A 19,808-nucleotide genomic window follows, 5' to 3' on the forward strand; every position below is an offset into this window, starting at 1 on the left:
ATCTTTCTACGTTGTAAGTTTTGGGGGCTATGGTGGAGATTGCCTCTGTTGGACGCCTCAATGCCTCCTTTCTGGGGTGCTAAATAAGTGGGCGTGTGATTATTAAAGGTTTTATATGGGGGAGGTATCATCTAACAAACATCACCAGCTACAGTATGTATGGGAGAAGGCTGGGAGGACTAGCTGTCAGCTGAACAAGTCGCAACCTGTAAACCAAGTATTTATGAAGAAGAGATAAGCGGAATTACTTTCCCTCTCTAATAATTAACAGATGAATGACTCGTATTCGTACATTGGACCCCAAAGTCCTGCCTCCTGTTTATAGCGACAAACACCCTGTATAATACTTACCTCACAAAAAGTTACTTATCTAATAAGTAGATTATTTTTTACTTACACATCATGTTTTGGGCACTTAAAGGGGTATTCGACTTAAACAGAACTTTTCATATGTTGCTGCCCATGGTGAGACTAACAATTTATTCCATACTTCCATTATCTATTCAGTCTCCTTCACCCTGTTCTAAGATGCTGCTGAAGACACAAAAAACTGTATGAGCTTTTCTTTCCATTTCCCCCTCCTCCCCCCTCCCTTTTTAGAAGGCTTATGTAAACAAGCCCCAGATACTCTTTATCTGCAACTTTGTAGCTTCTTTGAAATGCTGTGAGGGTTAATCTGAGGTCAAGCTGCTGATGAATTCGTGAACTTGTGATGAACTTGTGATGAATCCTCTCGGCATTACAAAGTTGCAGATAGGGGCTTCTTTACATCGGCCGTCTTAAAAGGGAGGGGGTTGAGAGCAGAGACGGACTGAACAGCTCAGATTTTTTTGTGTCTTCAGCAGAAAGCATCAGCTCAGAACTGAGGGAAGTACACTGAACAGATAATAACAAGTCTGGAATTAATTGTTAGTCGCAACGTAGGAAAAGTTATGTTTTAGCGGAATACCCCTTTACTATTTTAGCAATCTGTGTTGAAAATAAAAGTATGGGCTAAAAAAGACCTGAAATAATAGAGACAGATTCTAAATAGGTCAAGTAGACATATTCCATGGCCACTATACTGGCTTTCAGAAGGTTCCTGAAGGAGGGCAGTCCAAAAATTGATAGAGCATGTCACATATCCACCTAGATGCTGTGGTCGCTGTTAACCATGGCATCTGAGGGGTTAAAGAAAACCAATCACCTCTCTGGTGGAGTGTGAATCAGTCCCGGTACCTTATAGCTGCCAGGCACAGCTCTCCGACGATGTGCCTGGTAATATCCGGATCTTGGGAGGGGGGGGTTGGCAGCAACTTAGAAGAACGTCTTTAATCCTTGGTCCTAACTCCCGTTATCTAGGCATTGGGGCGGAGCTTCAGCGTCATGTAGTCCGCCCACTCCCCAGCCATTCACACTTGAGTGCTCCCCTTGGCATTAAGTTTCCAGCACCCAGGCTGCCAATCAAGTGTAAGTGGCTGGGAAGAGGGCGGAGGCGCCATAGAGGTCACTCCACCCCAATGCCTAGATAACGAGGGTCGCGACCGAGAATCAAAGGTGGCTTTTTTAATTGCCACCTCGCTGGAGATTGCCAGGCACAGCGTCAGAGAGGTCCCCCCCACAGCTATAAGGTACTGGGGCCAGTTCACACAATATATAGCCAACAGCTGCTGTCTACGGAGGAGGTAAAACAGGACACCCAATTTCTCAGGAAACAATCACATAACAATTACTTAAAAAACTAAAACTGATAGCTGTTTATTGGCATATGTGAAAACTGATTGGAAATATAATTTCTCTTATTATATGGTTATAGTAACGTATGGGAATATTGTATTGGATAGGCTCCTATACCTTGGTAAGTAGTGAGCACTGTTGAGTATTGTCCTGTTATATAATGATAATTATATAATGAGTGAGGTAAACTGCTGCCTTTATAACCATAGTGTCACATATATAGGGGGATAGAACCCAGCTGGATGATCTGCCCTAGGTGGCAGCCCCCAACTGGTTGATGTACCCTATGCTCACAAGATGCAGGTGTACAGGAAAGCCAACTGATAACAGATACACCATACATAGGTGTATGTATGGCCCATTTATAATGGAACATGGACAGGCCAGCTCCTTACTGAACCCCACTTGTGTGTCCATCGCTTATGGTGGACCAATATACCCCAGTCTCACTCAGCTATATAGTATCTCTTCTTGGAGTATACACTTGATTGGAATACCTGGCTTGAAGGTTCGAGAGGCGTTTATGGGATTATTGAGAAATTAAGTTAACTCCAGAAAATGACCCTCAAGTAGATAGAAAGCAAATCTCTCTATGAGCCGCCTTATGAGACTCTTCAGGACAAACTCGGCAGTTGTGAAATTAGTTAACATTTAACCCAACCATAGTCCTATAGGTCTGTGATGAGCTGAGATTTCCCTTCAGTATTACTGTAGAGAGTGCGGTGGGTGGGGGGAACTTCTAACCTGCTGAATCACAGAGTGATATAAGCACACGGACATATCTACTCATTCAGTATTGTGCCAGGTGGACTCTATGAGCAGCTGCTCCCCCATCATTGAACATGTCCAAGGCTTTGGATGACTATTGTGGCTCCGTGTTCTGGGTATGTTTGCTTTTTATTCCTATTATTACATTTGCTGGCTACTAATATGTGAATTTCCTATGCATGGAAGGTTGTGTCGGATATGTTGTATGAACGACCCTCACGTATAAGAAGAATTGGGCCATTTATCTCCAAATGTCAAAAGTCCTTTTTTTCACGTTAATCTATAGAGGAGCTCTCAGTCTAATGTATAATCTCTCTATTGATATGTTTTTGGAGTGTAGCAAGAAACAGAAAAGGTTCACAGTAAAAAAAAATATTTCAACTGGTGCCAGAAAGTGCCAGAGATTTGTATTTTACTTTTATTAAAAAAAATCTTCCAGTACTTATCAGCTGCTGTATGTCCTACAGGAAGTGGTGTATTCTTACCAGTCTGACACAGCGCTCCCTGCTGCCACCTCTGTCCATGTCAGGAACTGTCCAAAGCAGTACCAAATCACCATAGTAAGCCTTTCCTTCTCTCCAGACTGTAAAGAATACACCACTTCCTGCAGGACATACAGCAGCCCTTGAGTACATGAGATTTTTTTAATAGAAGTAAATATCTGGCACTTTCTGGCACCAGCTGATTGGAAATATATTTTTTTTTGCTGAACTACCCCTTTAAAACAGTTCTCCGCACCTGTGACCAGGGTTGAGGAGTCGGAGCTAGTTCTGGCTGGAGTCACATTTGGAGTGAGTAAAAGCCTGCTGACCCTGACTCATTTGATTATATTATATAATTGATTTAACTTTTATAGAAAGTTTAGAAATGTTAATCATAAATAGATTTTATGTTCTATCAATCTAAGGTCATATCTATAAGAATCAGTGATAAGCAGCGGAGTGGTTGAAGGCCCTATTACACGGAGTGGTTAAGGTTATTGTGCAAAAACGCACCAAAATGATCACTAGCGAGCATCATTTGGTGTAATACGGTGAAGCGAGTGCACAATAAACACAAAATCATTAGATTGTTGTTGATCGTGTTTTTTCAGCAAGTCAAAAAATCATTGTTGGTTTTTTGCTGATAATTCGCCTATCCGTTCATGTAATAAGAAATCTTTCAGTCGCACGGGAAAAAACAACCATTTTCTCTTACTACAAATGACTAGTGACCATATAACGACCACAAAAATGATCGTTCATAACAGCAATCTGTGAATGTAATAATGTTAGAATCATTCACGATCAATGATAGGGCCTTTAGTTGTTTTCACCTCTCATGCCCCAAGGCCCTTAAAGGGGGTTACTGAGTTATTTTTACCTGTCCCCTATCCACTCCCCTATTCACAGGATAGGGCATAGGTATAAGATCACAGGGGGTCTGACCTCTGGGCTCCCAGGGATCTCTAGAATAAAGTTTGTTTTGAATGGAGCTGCATGTGACCCGCTGCTTCATTCATTCTCTAAGGAGCCGCTGAAAATAGCTAGGAGTCGTCAGGTGTTCTTATATGTGTATATATATTCTCTGGGCTGAAGGTTGCCTTTTACTTATTCACCACATGTTTGATGGAGTGTTAACATTGCACTTGTTTTATGTCACTGTTCCACCAATCCTTAGACTGAGTACTACACACCAAACTGGCCTATCACACACTCAGGCCTTGTCCCTTCCAGAAGCTTTCCCACCAATTACAGACAAGTCCCATCTTCTGCTCTAAAGTGCCATGTTAGTTCCTGGGTGGATCTCTTCTAGCCTAGGAGTGTGGAGAGAGAGAGAGGTTCTAGTTAGTTGGTATACCATAAGAGTAATGCAGTGCTAAAGGTGGGATAACTACCTCACAGGGTACACCCTATGTCTGGGGTGACAATCCTACTTATCTGGACGTTGAAGAAAGTCATAGGTTTGTCTTCAGCGGAGCAAAGTGCAGATTAAGTCGAAGTACTCCATTGGTCTACTCTCAGCCATTTCAGGGAACCTTGGGTGCTTAACTAAGCCTGTTTGTGCAATCCTGGGGCTTGTGCTACCAGACCTGGCACTCCGTGATCTCTTCTGGCAGAAGCTGGTATCTTTCCAATCCGTGAGGACTTTTATCAAGATTTATCCACCAAACCAAGTTGCCCTGACAGAATACTGTTACTAAATAGTCAAGGTCCTTTGGAAGCCCCTTAGCCTGTTCTACTTAAAAAGTCATGTGTCTGTATACCCTAGGGTGGGCATACCACTCCTGACCACCGTGACAAGTGCCTAGTCCATACCCCCAACACCTAGCCCATTGCACTGCTGCCACTGTTAAAAGTTAACCTAAGCTATTCTCCTAAAGAGGTAGGGTCTCTTAGAAGGACTTGGAATAAACTGTGATAGAGTTTCAGTCAAAGAGACCTTCATCTGATGGTCAAATTGCTGAAGAGGTATGGAAAAGTCATATGGTAATGGCCTTATGATTTGGCTATTGTGACCTATAGCGATTGACTAAATATCCTCCTATGTACAGTATATCTCAATACTGGAGTGATGTTATCTGATGATCCTATTTGAGCACCACTAATTTGACTGGAAGTGCCGTATTCCTACCACTAACGTATTCTTCTTTCCACAGAATTCTTCTCTGCTTGAAAGACCTGATCCAGATTTGCCAATATGCTTCGAGCAGACGGTTCTGGTCTGGATCCCGCTGATCTTCCTCTGGCTTTGTGCTCCATGGCAGCTCATGAATTTATGTGAATCAGAGAAAGTGAGATCTCCGATCACTAAGCTGTATCTAGCCAAACAGGTGAGTAACCAAGAATTTGCTTTGTTCGGTCATGTGACATATTGCTGTATTTTAGCCTTATTTGCTCTCTTTGAAGTCTCTGTGATCTTTTAGCACTTTTATACCATTATCTGTCATTAGCACTTGTAACTTTAGATCCGGTTTAGCTTTTGCAAGTATTTCTGTCTATTTACTTTGGTTATTTTAATATGAGATTTGAAAGCTCATGTGCACTGTCACCTTCTTTTGTGAGCGGTCAGTAACTGGTTAAATAATGATTCCAGGTATTGAAAACATTTATCCAGCTGTCCTTGTGTTAAAAAAAAAAGTAATTGCGCCCATAAACAAAATACCTGGTTGTTCCAAAAATAGATTTACATGGTATATCTACAAAAAAAAAAAAATAATAATAATAAAAAACACCAGAAAATAAATGGGGGGAAAAAACAGCCACAAAAACAAACAAAAAAATCCTTTTTTCCCCTAAAGTTTTTGCAACGTTTCCCAACAGCAAAATGGCACCAAATGGCTCCATGAAATTCTGCAGATTTACTGTGGATTTATCATTTCTGGTGTTCAGTAATAATAAAGTCAATATATTTCCATCCACAGTTATTACTTTGTAGGGAAAACTTACAGTAATATAAATTCTCTCTATTTTTCAGATCCTGACGTTATTACTTTTATGTACCTCAATTGCTGGAATAGTAGTCACAACGGCAGAACATGTAGACGGCCAATCAAGTACAAGCAAGATGCTTCCTACAGTCCTCTATGTGAATCCGTCACTCCATGCTGTGACATGGGTAAGAACTGTATGCAGGACCCCCCCAAACACACACAGACACACACAGACACCACCACCACCACTACGACCATGCTTTTCACTGCAGCGCTGTTCTGATAAGCCATCGTGTATAAGAACATATTTACACAAGCAAAAAAAATCATGGTTCCCAATAAAACATTTTAATGTTCACTTAGATCCTGGTGTTAATCATCCATCATGGTCGAAGGTACTGTGTCCATAAAGACACTGGAGCGCTCTTCATCTTCTGGACTCTCTCCGTTGTCTGCGGGATTTTTCCAGTTCAGTCTCTAATCCGGCTTGCTCTGAAAGTAAGTGGTCACACTTGATTGTCAGGGTCTTCAATGGTGCCCTATAAAACATAACATAATGCTAAGATATAACAATATATAACAATATAAAGCATAACTTCCAGAAGACCACCTGTGATCTAGACAATAGGTGACAGAGTTCCTCCAGAAGACCACCCCTGATCTAGACAATAGGTGACAGATTTTGTCAAGAAGACCACCCCTGATCTAGACAATAGGTGGTGGATTTCCTCCAGAAGACCACCCCTGATCTAGCCAATAGGTGACAGAGTTCCTCCAGAAGACCACCCCTGATCTAGCCAATAGGTGACAGAGTTCCTCCAGAAGAACACCCCTGATCTAGACAATAGGTGACGGAGTTCCACTTGCCATGCCTCAATGTATATTAGCCTCCTCTTTGAGAAGACTAGCCTGTTTTCATTCCAGATTTGGGTGGTTGACTTCCTTGTATCATAATGCACAAGATGGAGGCTACCATGATCAGTATTTAGCTATGACCATGACATGTCCATCTCATCTTATATGGTTCTTCCTTCTATTTGCAGGAAGGTATTCCGGATCTCCCTCGCTTTAGCTTGTTCTTCATCTCATTCAGTCTCCAGGTTCTTATTTTGATCCTTTCTTCCATCTCAGAAAAAAATAATCTCACAAAGAAGGTAAGAAAAGTGACTCTGCTCCAATGACATGTCCAGGATAACATGAGGATTTCTTAGACATTAGTGGACTACCTTAATTCTGTCTGGATATGCTTTAATGTATAAGGGGGCTACCAAAGAGTCCCCAACAGGGGAAAAACATAGGTTGGATTTGTTCCTTTTAGATCCGGTATCCATAACATGTCATTGTTTTAAGTGATACTCACTTTACTCTCAATTCATTTCATCGGTGGACAATGTCACCTAGCCGGGGCTTAAAACGGCTCTGAATAAACCTATACCAATCCCAAAAAATAGGAAAGTAATTACTAAAAGGGCTGACTAGATGGACCAAGAGGTCCTTTTCTGCAGACAATCTTCTATGTCTCTATGTTTCACAGCATTTGGGTCCCATCCCCTTGCTGGAGAGGGGGGCCAACTGCCATGAAGCCCCGCCTAGGTGACTCTGATCACCGGTGAAATGAAGCAATTTTAGGGCAGTTAGAAGACACAGACAGGTTTTATACAGATATATATCAGATGTGCAGCATCTAAGAGAAAATATCACTTTAAGTTGAAAAAATGTCATCTTGGGATACCTTAATAACACAGATTTGTCAATAGATTGTTTGAGGTCTCAGTGCTGAGACCACCTCTGATCATTAGATAGCCAGGTGAAGTGAGTAGCAGCATGCTTCACTCCTGGACTCAGCAATGAGACCCCAGCCATGTGCGACATGTCAAAAGTTTAATAATTGGAGCGGCAGCCTATTACATCATTCTATGACTATGGGACTTTCAGCAATGTTCAGAAGTACCATACAGAGTAAATAGAGTGGTGGTGAAAAGTTTTACATTGAGTTTTTATTACTTTGGTTTAGAGCTCTGTCTTCAGATATATATTTTTTTTAACCTTCTTTTCACCTGTTCGACAACTGAAATATAAAAAAAACAACTAAGTACTGAAAAACCCATTTGATGTTTATTATAGAATTTTTGGGTTAGAACGTATAGCTTTTGTTAGTTATTAACCTCAATCATGCATTTATTTTTTAGAATCCCGAGTATACGGCATCTTTTCTAAGCAGAATCACCTTCAGCTGGTTTGACAGGTAGGTTTTTTTTGTATGTTTCTGTGTGCATCACCCAATCCCACATCAATCCTACATTAACTTTAATGTGAAAAAAAAAAACAATTAAGAAAAGTATAAGTGGACTAAACTGTAATACTGTAGTGTCCCAGTACAGGGGGGTCACTAACTTGTTTACCGCCCGCCAGAAAGTAACTGTGTCAGGTGCCACACTAAGAGCTGGGAGCTGTGATTTTCTGTTCCAGCCACTAGATGTCTCACTCTCCCCTGTGTACAGCTGCAGTGTGAAAGCCTATTTGTTTTATGTTGTCCAATCACAGGTGCAGACACTCTACATTACCCTCTCTCTATTCTTCTCTCTTCCTGTGACACGACCCTATATACCCTTTTTCTTGTTTGGTGTGTGGGGGGGGGGGGTCCTCTGGTGTGTAGTTGAGTTCTCTGATCCAGTCAGGATTGTGAGAGGAGCCTTAGCTCTGTAAGAGAGACTGAGATAACTAGTATGTGGTACCCCTTAGGGGTGGGGTAACCGTAAGCTGGGACAACCCTTCTTAAAGGTCAGGACAGTCATCCCCAAAGGAGAGGGACTGATCCCCTGTTATACAAAGTTGCTAAGTGCCGAAGTACAGTATCTTACTGACAATGCTCGTCCACTTGGGGAAATCTTTAGTTGGAGCTCGACCTAGAGACAGAGACCTAGGACTCATACTACCTTGCCTGGTGGTCTCCGAGCTGGTGGGGCAGAAGGCAGTCATACAGTATATGCAAAGCCTATATACAGTATATACGTGAGTACGGGAAGTTTCAGCTGTGCCTTTTTTTTTTTTTTAACTTCTTTAAATTTCACAACTTTATTTAATTATTAAAAAGCAACAGGTTTAGGCAGGTGGTACATGCATGGTTATGGCAACAGATGCTTTACATATGCTGCCTTGTTGTAACCTGTTAACATAGAGACACATAAGACTACATAAGAGCTGTGTACACTAGGGGGGAGATTTATCAAACTGATGTAAAGTGGAACTGGCTTAGTTTCCCCTAGGAACCAATGAAATTCAACCTTTCATTTTTCAAAGACTCTGTGAGGAATAAAAAGTGGGAACTGATTGGTTGCTAGGGGCAACTGAGACAATTCACCTTTACACCAGTTTGATAAATTTCCCCCTAAGGCCCCGTTCCCACTGAGGAAAGGTAGCGGAATTCCGCGACGGAATTGTCCGCCGCGGAATGCCGTTAGCCTCCCGCTCATAATGGGAGTCTATGGGAGGCGCGCGTTCCTGCTCTGTACGCGCTGAAGAATGAACATGTTCATTCTTCAGCGTGGACAGAGCAGGAGCGCGTGCCTCCCATAGACTCCCATTATGAGCGGGAGGCTAACGGCATTCCGCGGCGGACAATTCCGTCGCGGAATTCCGCTACCTTTCCTCAGTGGGAACGGGGCCTTAGGGTGCCTTCACACCTAACGACTCGCAGCGTTAATAACGCTGCAAGTCGGCTAGGTCCTGGCAGATCACTGTCAGTACATACACGCAGCGGTCTGAACGACTGCTGCGTGTATGTAAATCTGCCGGCTGCTTAACCCCTTCTGATGCTCACCGGCCGCCTCCCGCTAGCTCTGTATACATTACCTCATCGCTCCACGGGGTCCCGGCGTCCTGCTCTCGCGCCCGGCCAATCAGTGTTTTGCCCTGCCGCAGCCACTGATTGGCCGGGCGGGAGAGCAGGACGCCGGGACCCCGTGGAGCGAGGAGAGGTAATGTATACAGAGCTGAGCGGGAGGCGGCCGGCCGGCATCAGAAGGGGTTAAGCAGCCGGCAGATTTACATACACGCAGCAGTCGTTCAGACCGCTGCGTGTATGTACTGACAGTGATCTGCCAGGACCTAGCCGACTTGCAGCGTTATTAACGCTGCGAGTTGGTAGGTGTGAAGGCACCCTAAGTGTTAGAAGTTTTTGGTTTTTTTTTAAGCGAATCTACCATAAACCATATCCAATGATACAAGTCTTTACTTGACCTGCCGCCCATTTCCCGAGATATGGCCATTATTTTCCTTTATGTTAATAATTGGTTCTGGTGCACTGGAGGCTGGCCCAGCTCCCCCAGTGTACTGATATCTCCTCTCCTCCGCCACCTACCCATTTGTTTTGCGCTTTCTCTCTCCATTAACCTATCATTTCTTGCAGCTTGGTCATTAAGGGATACAAGAGACCTTTAGTCATGGAGGATCTCTGGGAACTTAGCAAAGAAAATCAGAGCAAACACATGTATGACGCCTTTGAAAAAGTAATGAAGGTAGAAGTGGCTAAAGCCAGAAAAGAGCTGGAAAAACGCAGAAATAACAGGAAACAGAAAGACGGCGCCATTGAGATGAACGGGCTGAGCAAAGCACAAAGTCAGGATGTACTGCTTGAGGTAAATACCGTCTTTTCTCATGTACTTGTTATACTCCCTGAATAGTATGGGCACCTATGGGCAGGCTGATCAATGTAGTTAACCACACTTATATGACCAGGCCCAACAATTGCAAGTTTCTTGTATCCACATTTATATACATGTTGACTAGTAGTACCACTTGGACTTTAATTATATTCTGAACAATACTTGTTGTTAGAAACCCCCTGAATAGGACTGGTAATCCCTGGATATTTCGTTATCTTTACTGGGATGTGGACCCTTACTGGGATTATTGACTACTCCCCTCCTCTCTAAGCAGGACATCATTTTTGCAGCTCTAAGAATGGATTGTGGGCAGAGCAGGAACCTTCCCCTATTTGTACCACAGATGGCTGGGCCATATAATATAGTACAGTTACTTGCTGTGTCATTGGACCCCTTTAGTTTCCGTTTTCAGCATCATTATCTGGATTCTACTCTTTAGGATGAAAAAAAGAAAAAGAAGAAGAAATCTATATCTGGAACTTCTAAAGACTACCCCAAGAACTGGCTATATAAGACCCTCATTAAGACATTCTCCAATGTTCTTCTACAATCGGCATTCTTTAAGCTCATCCAGGACCTGCTGCTTTTTGTCAGTCCCCAGATCTTGAAGTAAGATTGTTTTTTGCTTTAAAGCAAATAGACCATCAGGTACATCACTTTTTTTAAAACATAAGCCGTCGGTGCGGTGATCCCAGTTGTGTGGTCCTTTCTTTCTTTTCTTTTTTTTTTTTTTTTTTTTTGAAACGTTGCCTAGTTCCAGTTCCGTTTTTTGCCATGCATCGGCCTTACTCTATGCACCAGTGTGACCATATGCCCTCCCCTCTGTGATGTGGCTCTATTCATTCTAATGGAGCCACGTCACAGTGGGGAGGGGATATGGTCATGTGCCGAGTGTGGGAACCGGTTGCCGTTTCAAAAACCGAGATCCCCACACCACCGATGATCTGCTCTTGTAAATAAAAATGCTATTAACCTGATGGTACATTCACTTTAATGTGTATCTCTCACTTTTGACGTGTGAACGAGAAATGTAAAAAGTCAGTCGGATTTGAGTAGTTATATTATCACTGATCATTAGAATAAGCCAAGAAAAAGCTAAAACTGATCTTCCGAATAATGTTATTAGGTCAGATATAATGCACAGTGAATGTAAAAAAAACACCCAAAAAAACACCCAAAAATGGCTAATTTGCTATTATTTTTCTTAACTAATTTCACAAATGTTTCAATCTGGTTTTGGAGCTGGAGAACCCTTTTAATATTTATGTAAGGCTATAAATCTATAATGGATCCCGTTGCTGTTTTGCAGATTGATGGTCTCATTCACCTCCAACCCTGAGGAATATCAATGGAAAGGATTTTTTTACGCCATCTTGCTTTTTATAACAGCTGTAATTCAGTCGCTCTGCCTACAGCAGTATTTCCAGGGCTGCTTTGTTTTGGGAATGAGAGTCCGTACAGTCCTGACTGCTGCAGTGTATAAAAAAGTGAGTATACATGGTTTATAGGACTATGGTGACATAACCTCCCCTTATGTTGTATGTGTCAAATGTCATCTTTTATTTTTTTATTCCTTTAGGCACTGACTGTCTCCAATGCCATCCGGAAGGAGTCAACAGTGGGAGAGACCGTAAACCTGATGTCCGCGGATGCACAGAAATTCATGGATCTGACAAACTACATTCATCTCATTTGGTCTGCGCCGCTGCAGATCGCTATTTCTATGGTGTTCCTTTGGAAAGAGCTGGAGGCCTCCGTCCTGGCAGGACTTGGGGTGATGATCCTCTTGATACCGATCAATGCTGTCTTGGCTACTAAATCAGAGTCATTCATGGTAAGGCTCTCAGCTTCTGCCAGTGGTGCCAATCTACTGAAAATGCAACAATTGCACAAAACTGGTTCCAGGTAGAAAGGTGGCATGGCCTTCAGGTTGGCATTGTTTGCTAATACTGAAGAACATGTACAGGCCAGATGAGGGGAGGGTCATTGTGGCTAATACTTGGTGTTATAGCGGTGGTACTGCCAGTCACTTGCTAGATGGAAGTGTGATGCCACCCCTGTGGTGGATGGCCGAGATATAGCCGGACCTTAAGGTTTTGTCACGTGAAGCCAGTGCCAGGTGGGCACACAGGTGTGAGGGCACGCCTGCTTTTGAGGTGAAAGGTCGGTTGTACCCTTTTCCCCTGTGGTCAGTGTCCTGTCGGGTTGCTACCAGATCCCTTGGGATAATGTCACGGATGATGTAGTCACAGGTGGCCAGAGCGGTGTAATGACCCTCCTGGACAGTAGGACCCGCCACCCACAGAAAGGGGAGATGTCCAAAGGTTGCAGTGTGTATGCTGTGTAGGTGGTAGTGAATAATCACAGACTCTGTGGATAACATTGACTTGCTTTACTATTGGCAAATGTGCAACAGGTAATACAGATGAGCTCGGATATACACTTGATAAAGTTCCAATAAATACTTGAACATAGAACCACCAGATGTGTGTGATAAGTGCCTAGTAGGATGTAGTAGTGTTGGTAGAGTTGTACTGAGGTAGAGTAATAGAGAGAAGGGTGCCGTGAGAGTCTCAACCCATGTAGTAATGTGCTCTGCCGAGATGTTGGAGTATATAGAAGAATACTTTTAGAAGACGAAGAATGAGAAAACCTGTGCCTGTGTATTGACCTTTCTAGAGTCTTCACACCACCTTATGCCCACTAGCGTTGGCTGAACCGTATTAAAAGGTGACACAGGCCCCAGACCTTGTTACCTGGGATGAGAAGAGTGCTGAGGGTTCCCTGGCTGAAACTTGCACTGTGAGATGGAGTTCCTAGACTTTTACGGTAACTTTGCCCCACCCAGATCAGTTTCTGGCTCTTTAGCGGATACTGTCCTGCACTGTTGTTTCTCCTAATCCACGGCGTGGGTTGAGGTGCTCTGTTTGTTAGTCCTCTCCTGAGAGGTTTACCACTGCATCATACGGGATATAGGCGCTGAGAGAGAAGTTTGTAACAGAGCATTGTCCTGCGTCCTACCCATGCGGGGCACTGACTAAGACTACTCCTCTCGCTTACGGGGGGACCTGGCAGAGGGCCAGGACCCAGGTAGAACCACTGTGGAGGGCAATCCGGTCTGCGTTCCTCCTCCACAGAATGTAGACTAAGACTCCTCCTTCACTTAAGGGACTAACTTCCTATCCAGCGTGTAAGGCGCACTGTGGTTGGGTGAAAAGAGTGCAGCAGAAGAACAGAGAGAAGAGGTGATAGGGCAGAAAAAAGTGAAGATCCTACTGGTCCACAGATTCTGGTACACACAAACACAATAACCTTTTGAGACACTTCAGCTGTGCAGCTTCCACACTTCAATACATAATATAGCGACATCTAGCGGTCATCTTTTAATACTACTTTGGCTGCAATAATACCACAAAATGTACAGACTTTTGTGAAGGGTGTAAACAACAGTAACACCCCTAGTGGGACACCACATATGGCAGGGGGCACATTAAAAGAGGGCGCTGTGGCTGTCAGTAGGTTTGGGGGGGACACTGTGGCTGACACTGGCATATGTTCAAGTGCATTAGATTGGGGGTTTGTCTATATTTTAAGAGGTGGGACATAAGTATGAGCCTTTTTCCCTGAGATAACTTCTCAAAAGTAAGTTGGGAGACCTCGATCTTCATTGATATGAAGACATGTAGTCCGTTCCATGGCTGCTTCTATGGTATTACACATGCAATCCACATATATATTTGTGTTTTGTAGACAAAAAACATGGAAAACAAAGATAAACGGATGAAAATTATGAATGAGATTCTGAATGGCATAAAGGTGAGAATTGTGTTATATTTATCTATTTTATGTCTGTATGTGCACTCCTTCCTCATATTGACTATACAAGACTTGGTCTTGTTCTAGATCTTGAAGTTGTACGCCTGGGAGCCTTCCTTTGAAAAACAGGTGCAGGATATCCGTGAGAAGGAGCTGAAGGACATGCTGCACTTCGCCTATCTGTTCTCTGTGTCCGAATTTGTATTCAGCTGTGCCCCATTCCTGGTATGAACTACACTTTCCCCTTTGGCATATCCCATGTTATAGTCTTGAATTGTCTTTCCGGTACATGATCAGATTAGTCTACTTTCTATTCATTCTGAATATCAATCCCATGATGACTTAAAGGGGTTATCCATTGCTACAAAAACATGGCCACTTTCTTTCAGAGACAACATGACTCTTGTCTCCAGTTCAGGTGCAGTTTGCAATTAAGCTCCATTCACTTCAATGGAACTGAGCAGCAAAACCTGCACCCAAACTGGAGACAAGAGTGGGGCTGTCTCTGGAAGAAAGTGGCCATGTTTTTGTAGCGCTGGATAACCCCTTTAAAATCACAGATTCCACGTTACACGTTAGTGGTATTTTTCTAATGAAAAAGTACAAAATGTTTGAAATGATCACTATAAGGGAATGTTTCACCGGGATTTTTATTTTACTTTTTAAACAAACATGTTGAAACATGTTTTTTCTAATCTTTTTCCATTTACTGATTGTAATTATTTTTTTTTTTCATATTTAAACAAATTTTATTGTTAATTGTTGTGAAAACCATGGGATAGGGATGGGTACAGAAAAAAGAGAAGGGGTACAGGGAAAAAAGGTACATGTGAAGTAAATAATAGAACTACCAACTTGGTAGCAATCATAGATGTAGCATGTAGGTTTTTAATTATTTATTTATTGACATTCTTATGGAAGCAGCCATCTTTAAAAGCATCTAGAGATATGCTTTACACAGCAATCTCCATGGACATAGATGACAATAGAGAGCAACTGTACCACTGACACAAATGACAATGGTTTCTAGGCATGCTCTTTTGCAAGAGCTGGAGAGTCACGAGTTTCCCATCCCTGATATAATGGTAGAATTATGTATTTAGTGGTAAAGCATGTTTCAAACTGATTGAATTCATTCTGAATATCAATCCCTTGATGACTTAAGATCACAGATTCCATGTTCCAGTTTCAAATAAGTGTATTACATCCATATTACTGCTTCAAATCTGGTCCTGGATTTAGTTATCAACCTAACACCACCATATGTGTCGCATTTCAGGTGAAGGACAACGAGTGTTGTAATGGAATCAACACACAGCCCTCATGATGCCCTCTTGTGGCACATGGGAGTGGTAGTGTTGGGCAGATCTCAAGTGGCTCAAGAGTGAGGTTGTTAACCTGACGGTAGTCCCCTGTGAACCCAGCAAGGTTTTATCAGGGGGTCTACTCAAGGCAGAAAGTCGTTGACCCTAGGGCACTCCCCTGTAAAAATGTGGGTTCCGGTACTGTTATGTGTGCAGCGTAGACAAAGACACCGGGACCTAAAGGTTAATTCCATAGAAAGAGTTAATCCCTGTGAAGTAAAGTGGTTAGGTAGAGCAATCCTGTTTAAATCCCTGAAGTTATTGAGCTTAGCTTTAGTTTGGGTTCAGAGGCCCTGAAGAGGCAAAAACTTCTCTCTCCTTACCTTGACCCTTTCTAAGAAAATCCTTCAGGTCAGAGTAAAGACTGCACACAGGACATTGTGGTTTGGCAAACACAATTCTGGTTAGCTTAGAGCAATTTACTTAGACAGAAGCAGTACATATAATAAAAGGATCAGGTGAGGCTTCATCAAACCACGCATAATATACTGTACTGAGACACCACACATAGGAATCTGATACATATGTTACGAATGACCGAGAGTAATTCTTGCAGGTGTCGGTTGCAAGTTTTGGTGTTTATGTTGTGGTTGATCCAAACAATGTGCTGGACGCAGAGAAAGCTTTCACCTCCATCTCTCTGTTTAATGTCCTCCGCTTCCCCCTCTCCATGCTGCCTATGCTCATTTCTATCATGGTACAGGTAAGTGAAAGAACTCCAGTATATGTTTACCTTCTTATATGCAGAATATACAGTATGCAGGGCAAGGGCGGGACCATGCTCGACACTAACAACTTATCTATAGATAAGATTATGTAAACCTACTATATATATAATAGTCTTGCAATGTCCCTTACTATCCAGACAAATGTATCTTGTGGCCGGCTGGAGAAATACCTAGGAGGGGGCGACTTAGATACTTCTGCCATACACAATGATCCTACTGTTGGTAAGCATTCATCCATTTCTTAAAGGGCACCTACCATTCTGCTTGTGCAGCAGGATACCTTCTCCGAGCCCCGGCAAATACACAGTTTGTTCCTAAAATGAGCAGTGTATGGAACTGCTAGAAGCTTCCATAGACTGCACTGTAATACACTTAAAATGCAGTCTATGGCGCTTCCGGGAGTTCCATATACTGCTGGTTTTAGGAGACAACTGTATACCTGCTGGGGTTTGGAGAAGGCATTCTGCCAGATGAGCGAAATGGTTAACATGTACCTTTATTCCAATGATATAGAGTATATACCTACCATACCATAGATACCATAACATTCCTTGTTCTCAGCATCCGGTAGTCCAGTATTAGTGTTCAGCGGACTTGACGAACTGTTCGGGTTTGGCAACATTCCATAGGCTGTATCCATGTTTTCCTGGCAGCCCTGGGGCGGAATCCAACTTCTTCCAGCCACTAGGAGTCAAATGAAGAGCATTTGGGTTCGGAGAACATTACCAAAACTCAAACAGTTTGGCAAGTCTGCTCAACACTATCCAGTATTTATTTTCCCCCAGATTCTACGTTTTTTTTTACTATATCTTCCAAGCGATACAATAGAGTTCTTTTTGCAGTGCATTGGTTGGTTATATATATGAGAAGTTCATTATCATTCACAGATGCTGCTATCCAGTTTTCTGATGCCACATTTACCTGGGAGCCGGACACATCTCCAGCAGTGAAGAAGTAAGATGGGATTATACGTCACCATAACGTGTATTGTAGCAGAAATGGGCTGGTCTGTGGTAGATGGTATATAGATATAGTTTGGGTACGTTGTATATTATCGGTCAACGCTTCTGAGGTCCATATGTCGATATATCTTCTTCGTGTAGCATCAACCTGGATATCAAGGAAGGTCATCTGGTTGCCGTAGTTGGGGCTGTTGGGTCTGGGAAATCTTCTATGGTCTCTGCAATGCTTGGAGAAATGGACCATGTGAAAGGACAAATCAATATAAAGGTATAATAAAATATTGTATTCTGTAATATTCAGTAATATTTATCTCCTGGCTATTAGACTGTATAAATTCATGAGGGAAAAAAAATTACACCCTCTTTGAACTCTATGGTTTTAGATATCAGGACATGAACAAAACTGATCCCTCGAAGGTCCAACCTCAGAACAACCTTCAGCAAAAAGGGAGGAATTTTGTGAGCATTAGTTTATGCACAGCTCTCTTAAAGGGGTATTCCTATCTGGTCAAGCTATGCCTCAGCCAATGTATCCACAGGATGGGGCACAACCAAGAGATTAGTGGGGTCTCCCATATTCTCAATTATGGAGCCCCTGAAATACTGGCACTTGCATGCTGTCGCACAAATACCCCTTTTAAAGTTCTGCCACAGAAATTCAGTTGGATTGTGGTCTGGACTTTGCCTGAGCCATTGATACTCCTTCCCCTCTTTTTCAGCCATTATGTTGTAAATTTGTTGGCGAGGTTAAAATCACTGTCCTGTTGCATGACCTAGGTTCGGGCCAATCTTTAGCTTTGGATAGATAGCCACAATTGTACTCTAGAACCCTTTGGTATTCAAAAGAGTTCATGGTCGACTCAGTTACTGAAAGGTGCCCCGGTCCTGTGGCTGCATAACAAACCCAGATCATTTCCCCTCCACCACTGCATCAGAAGTTGTATTCAACTAAATTTAAGACTTAAGAATTTAAGAATAAATATTTCTTAGGTTCCGATAGGTAAAACCATGGGGTTCAAAGAGGGTGTACTTTCCTATAAATAATATATCTTATTACCAATTAAAACAAAACTTGCGTTTCAGGGTTCTTTGGCCTATGTTCCCCAACAAGCCTGGATCCAGAATGCCACATTGCGAGATAACATCCTGTTTGGGGCCCCTCTAGAAGAAGAGCGATATCAGCGGGTTCTAGAAGCCTGTGCCCTGCTTCCTGACTTACAGCTACTGCCCGGAGGGGATATGTCTGAAATTGGAGAAAAGGTGATTTGATATCTTAGTCCTGTTATTTGTGCACTGTATGGATGTAATTTTTAGGGCCAAATATGGTTATTGATTTGGTACTAAGGAACAATACCATATAGCTTTTATGGTATTGTGCAATCATGGTTTAGAGTAAGTATACAAAGTCTGGTCAGAAATGGTCTTCATGGTCCAAAAAGCCAAAAATGAAAACAAGGCCAAGCGACCCATCCACTCATTAAAGCATAGGAAATCGGGGTGCAGAATTATGGTGGTAGGTGACCTGGACTGATGAGTGAGAAATAGAGATGAGTGAATTTACAGTATATTCAGGTTTGCAAAAAACCCTAAATGTTCAGCAATTGACTCACAGTGGCTGGAGAAGATAGATGGAGCCCTAGGGCTTCATGGAAAACACGGATACATCCTATGGCAGTAACAGAAGGCGATTTATTATGGAGAGCAATTATGTCTGCAGGCAACAGTGAAGCAAGATAGAGGCTCCTTGTCGGCTTGGGGCTCCATTTCAGCAGATAAGGTTAAGGAGGTGGTTAAGGAATAATGGAGTCCTCGATGCAAAATACAGGCTCATAGTTATCCATCATGCCATACCATCAAGGAGGCCTCTGGGTCCAGCAGAACAGCAACCCCAAACATTCACCCAATGTCTCTAAAGAGGAATCGCTATCTGAAAAAGTTATCCCCTATCCACAGGATCATTTGGGGTCTACTGCTGAGAATTCCTATGATTTTGAGAATGAAGACCCTAGTCCCCCATTAGAACAGAGCAACCGTTGTGCATGCACGCCACTGCTCTATTCATTCTCTGTGGGAGCTTCGTAAAGAGCATGTTATATGTTCAATTTTTCCAATTTTTATTTTTATTTTAAAGGGAATAAACCTGAGCGGAGGGCAGAAGCAGCGTGTGAGTCTGGCTCGAGCCGTATATCACGATACAGACATCTACATCCTCGATGACCCTCTTTCTGCCGTTGACGCTCATGTGGGGAAACACATATTTGAGAAGGTGGTTGGCCCCAATGGTTTACTAAAAGACAAGGTAAAATGCAGACTGTGACATTAAAAAATTGCTCTGGTGAGGCCATACAATGATACAATGGCTGACACCAGTGTATTTG

General features: G+C 42.7%; 1 protein-coding gene across 1 annotated transcript in view; it reads left to right on the forward strand.

The window, feature by feature from the left end:
• The first annotated feature begins 2,432 nt into the window (after positions 1-2,432).
• LOC138799170 (ATP-binding cassette sub-family C member 2-like) overlaps positions 2,433-19,808 on the forward strand; it is a 31,940-nt gene continuing 14,564 nt past the window's right edge. Inside the window, exons 1-18 of the mRNA XM_069980011.1 lie at positions 2,433-2,600; positions 5,123-5,296; positions 5,941-6,081; positions 6,260-6,394; positions 6,940-7,050; positions 8,086-8,141; positions 10,305-10,533; positions 11,000-11,169; positions 11,870-12,047; positions 12,140-12,394; positions 14,311-14,376; positions 14,464-14,601; positions 16,297-16,443; positions 16,606-16,690; positions 17,356-17,422; positions 17,572-17,698; positions 18,514-18,690; positions 19,562-19,729. Coding sequence (XP_069836112.1) covers positions 2,559-2,600; positions 5,123-5,296; positions 5,941-6,081; positions 6,260-6,394; positions 6,940-7,050; positions 8,086-8,141; positions 10,305-10,533; positions 11,000-11,169; positions 11,870-12,047; positions 12,140-12,394; positions 14,311-14,376; positions 14,464-14,601; positions 16,297-16,443; positions 16,606-16,690; positions 17,356-17,422; positions 17,572-17,698; positions 18,514-18,690; positions 19,562-19,729 — 2,466 coding nt within the window. The 5' untranslated portion in view covers positions 2,433-2,558. The remainder of the gene's footprint in view (positions 2,601-5,122; positions 5,297-5,940; positions 6,082-6,259; positions 6,395-6,939; positions 7,051-8,085; positions 8,142-10,304; positions 10,534-10,999; positions 11,170-11,869; positions 12,048-12,139; positions 12,395-14,310; positions 14,377-14,463; positions 14,602-16,296; positions 16,444-16,605; positions 16,691-17,355; positions 17,423-17,571; positions 17,699-18,513; positions 18,691-19,561; positions 19,730-19,808) is intronic.

This window comes from Dendropsophus ebraccatus, chromosome 8, assembly GCF_027789765.1.
Source record: "Dendropsophus ebraccatus isolate aDenEbr1 chromosome 8, aDenEbr1.pat, whole genome shotgun sequence".
NCBI lineage: Eukaryota > Metazoa > Chordata > Amphibia > Anura > Hylidae > Dendropsophus > Dendropsophus ebraccatus.